This window comes from Homarus americanus, unplaced genomic scaffold (genome assembly GCF_018991925.1).
Source record: "Homarus americanus isolate GMGI-L3 unplaced genomic scaffold, GMGI_Hamer_2.0 scaffold36594, whole genome shotgun sequence".
Classification (NCBI taxonomy): domain Eukaryota; kingdom Metazoa; phylum Arthropoda; class Malacostraca; order Decapoda; family Nephropidae; genus Homarus; species Homarus americanus.
Window position 1 is genome coordinate 1 of NW_024744934.1, and position 3,118 is coordinate 3,118.

The 3,118-nt window shown below is 41.1% G+C and overlaps 1 protein-coding gene across 1 annotated transcript; it reads left to right on the plus strand.

The window, feature by feature from the left end:
* Positions 1 to 563: 563 nt before the first annotated feature.
* On the plus strand, positions 564 to 1,100 carry LOC121878261 (tigger transposable element-derived protein 1-like; the record flags this gene model as incomplete). Its single annotated transcript, XM_042384350.1, is given in 2 exon segments — positions 564 to 623; positions 874 to 1,100. Coding segments are annotated over 2 exon segments (287 nt in total), but the record flags the coding sequence as incomplete, so codon positions are not given.
* Positions 1,101 to 3,118: the final 2,018 nt, after the last annotated feature.

Below are 3,118 nucleotides of genomic sequence, written 5' to 3' on the forward strand. Positions count from 1 at the left end.
CATTTATTTACCATGGCCCCTAAAAGAGCATCAGAGACACCAGCTGGAGTCACCCTAAGCGGCAGAAGAAAGTGATGACTCTGCAGGAGAAGGTGGAGTTGCTGAATCGGTTAAGGGAGGAATGTCGTTCGCTGCTGTGGGGCGGCTGTACAACGTGAACGAAAGCACCGTCGTACCATCAAGAAAAGGAAAAAGATATTTGTGATACTGTAGTGCCAGTGCTCACGCAGTGCTAAGCATGCCAGCCAAGTGAGGGAGAAGGCAATGGTGAAGATGGAGAATGCCTTGTTTTTGTGGATAGAGGACCAGCATCGGAAAGGTGTAGTAGTGGACTCTATCCTTATCCGGGAGAAAGCTACCGTATATCACGGCCTATAAGACGAAATTTGAACATTAAAAAAATCTGCCCAAAGTTAGGGGGTCGTCTAAACCACCAAGTTTAAAATTCTTACCTCTTAAATATTGTGGTTTAGTGTGTCAAGAGTGATGAAAACATCGTAAGCCACTCACAAGGTCTTACCACTAATTATTTTATACTGAAACTTACGTTTGGCAAGCTGGATAAGCAATACTCGAGGAGCAGGGTTACAAGCCAGAACAAGTTTGGAATATGGATGAAACAGGTAAGACAGTAAACTACTACTGTACATTTAACCTTAAAAATGCTCAAATACCTGTTGTACTGTACCTACTGTATTGTGTTGTAAGAGAAAACGGGATAAATGCGTCTGAGTTTTATACAGTAGCTTTTATATTTTTATTCCGTAGTGATTTACCATACAGTGTGGTGTAATATTTTTATACCAATTTTGATACCGTATACTGTATGTATAATAGTACAGGGTGTACTACGAGTATTTTCTTTTCCAACAGGTTTGTTCTGGAAAAAGACGCCACAGCGCACTTTCATCGCCCAAGAAGAACGCCGTGCACCAGGATTCAAGGCAGCCAAGGACAGGTGCACCGTGCTATTTTGTGGCAATGCTGCAGGTCACCTCATTCGCCCAGGCTTCATATACAAGTCTAAGAAACCGCGTGCATTCAAACACCGCGACATGAGCTTGCTGCCTGTTTTCTGGATGTACAATAAGAAGGCCTAGACAACGAGCGACCTGTTTCTCAACTGGTTCCACCATTGTTTCCTGCCAGAGGTCAAACGCTACCTGCACCAGAAAGGATTTGAGTTCAAGATCCTGCTAATCCTCGACAATGCTCCCGGTCATCCACAGTCAGTGGAGGTGCTGCATGAAAAGGTACAGGTGTTGTTCCTTCCACCCAACACCACTGCACTTATCCAGCCAATGGACCAGGGAGTTATCAAGACGTTCAAGGCTAACTACAGTAAACGTGTGATGACCAGACTGCACTCGGCTTTAGACCATGATCAAAACCTAGATGTGCTTCAGTACTGGAAGAACTTCAACATTGCTGACTGCTTATCTTTGGTGGCTGAATCTTTCAAGGATGTGAAGCCTGAGACAGTGAATGCTTGCTGGAAATCACTGTGGCCTGAATGTGTGAAAGATTTCACTGGATTTTCTCCTGACGAAGCCATCGCAGAGGCGGTGAAAAAGACCCTGGCACTGTCGAGGAAAGTGGCTGTTGAAGGCTTCCGGGACATGGCAGAGGACGAGATTAGGGAGCTAATTGAAGAGCACGAAACTGAGCTGACCGAGGAGGATCTACAGGAGTTAGTAGACTCAGGCAAGGAAGAGGAAGCGAAAGGGAAAGAGGATGAGGAAGAGCACCAAGAAATAACGTTGGAGAAGTTGAGGGAGATGACCAGGATGATTGAGGCACTGAAAAACCTGGCCTATAGTATGGACCCCTCCATGGTGCGTGCCCTGAAATTCATGCGGATTATAGCAACCACGACCATGATTATAACAACTACGACCATGATTATAACAACTACGACCATGATTATTTAAACCTTGACTATGATTATAACAACCACGACCATGATTATAACAACCACGACCATGATTATAACAACCACGACCATAAGTATAACAACCACAACCATGATTATAACAACCACAACCATGATTATAACAACTACGACCATGATTATAACAACTACGACCATGATTATATAAGCCATGACTATGATTATAACAACCACGACCATGATTATGACATCCACGACAATGATTATAACGACCACGACCATGATTATAACAACTACGACCATGATTATAAAAACCATGACCCGATGACCCCCGCCCTGTCGCCGAGGAGAGGTACGGTACAGTAAAGTGAAATTCTTATCTCTTTTTTTTAATAGCTTTTCTTGCCATGTTTATTGTTTGTAAAAATGCACAGCACAGTACAGTTCAGTACAAGTACTGTACATAGGAAGTGGAGGTGCAGTTATTCACAAAACATTTGTGTTTGTTGTCGGCAGTAGTGAAGGTGTGGAGGGAGCGAGTTCGGAGGAGTGGGGAGGTGACCTTGGACGCAGGAGCAGGGACGAGTGGAGATGCCAGCCAGTACATTACAGGTGTATTAATTGTTTTTATAGCTATTTTTGCATTTTAACATTAAATACTGTACATTACGTTTCAACAAAACTACCATTTATTTCTGATAACATAGAATTGTAATATTTTTGCTGAAATGATGTACGTATTACAGTGGAAAGTGGGATAAAATTGTGACGCAAGCAATGACTCTCTTTCTTTCGTTCAAAAGATGTTGCCGTAATCTCTTTTCGAATGGTTTTTTAACTGAAAACCATTCGAAAAGCGATTACGGTAAAATCTTTTGAACAACGAAAGAAAGCGAAAGTCATTGTTTTCATAATTGTATCCCACTTTCCACTGTACAGTAATATGTACGTCATTTCAGCCAAAATATTATATTTCCAAATTTATTTCTGAGAATATATTCATTCAGTCACAGTTAAGGTAAAATATATTTGTGATGTAATATTTTAATGAAAATACGGTGTCGTAGTTTTCTTTTGTATCAAATTTTATTAACAAAGATTGATGTTTCAAATGTAATGAACAAAAATTTATGAACAGTATCTATAAATAAACTTTAACAAATGAATACTTTTTTTACATCGTCCTGTGTATACCATACCATGGATTTGGCTACTTTGGGCTTGCTA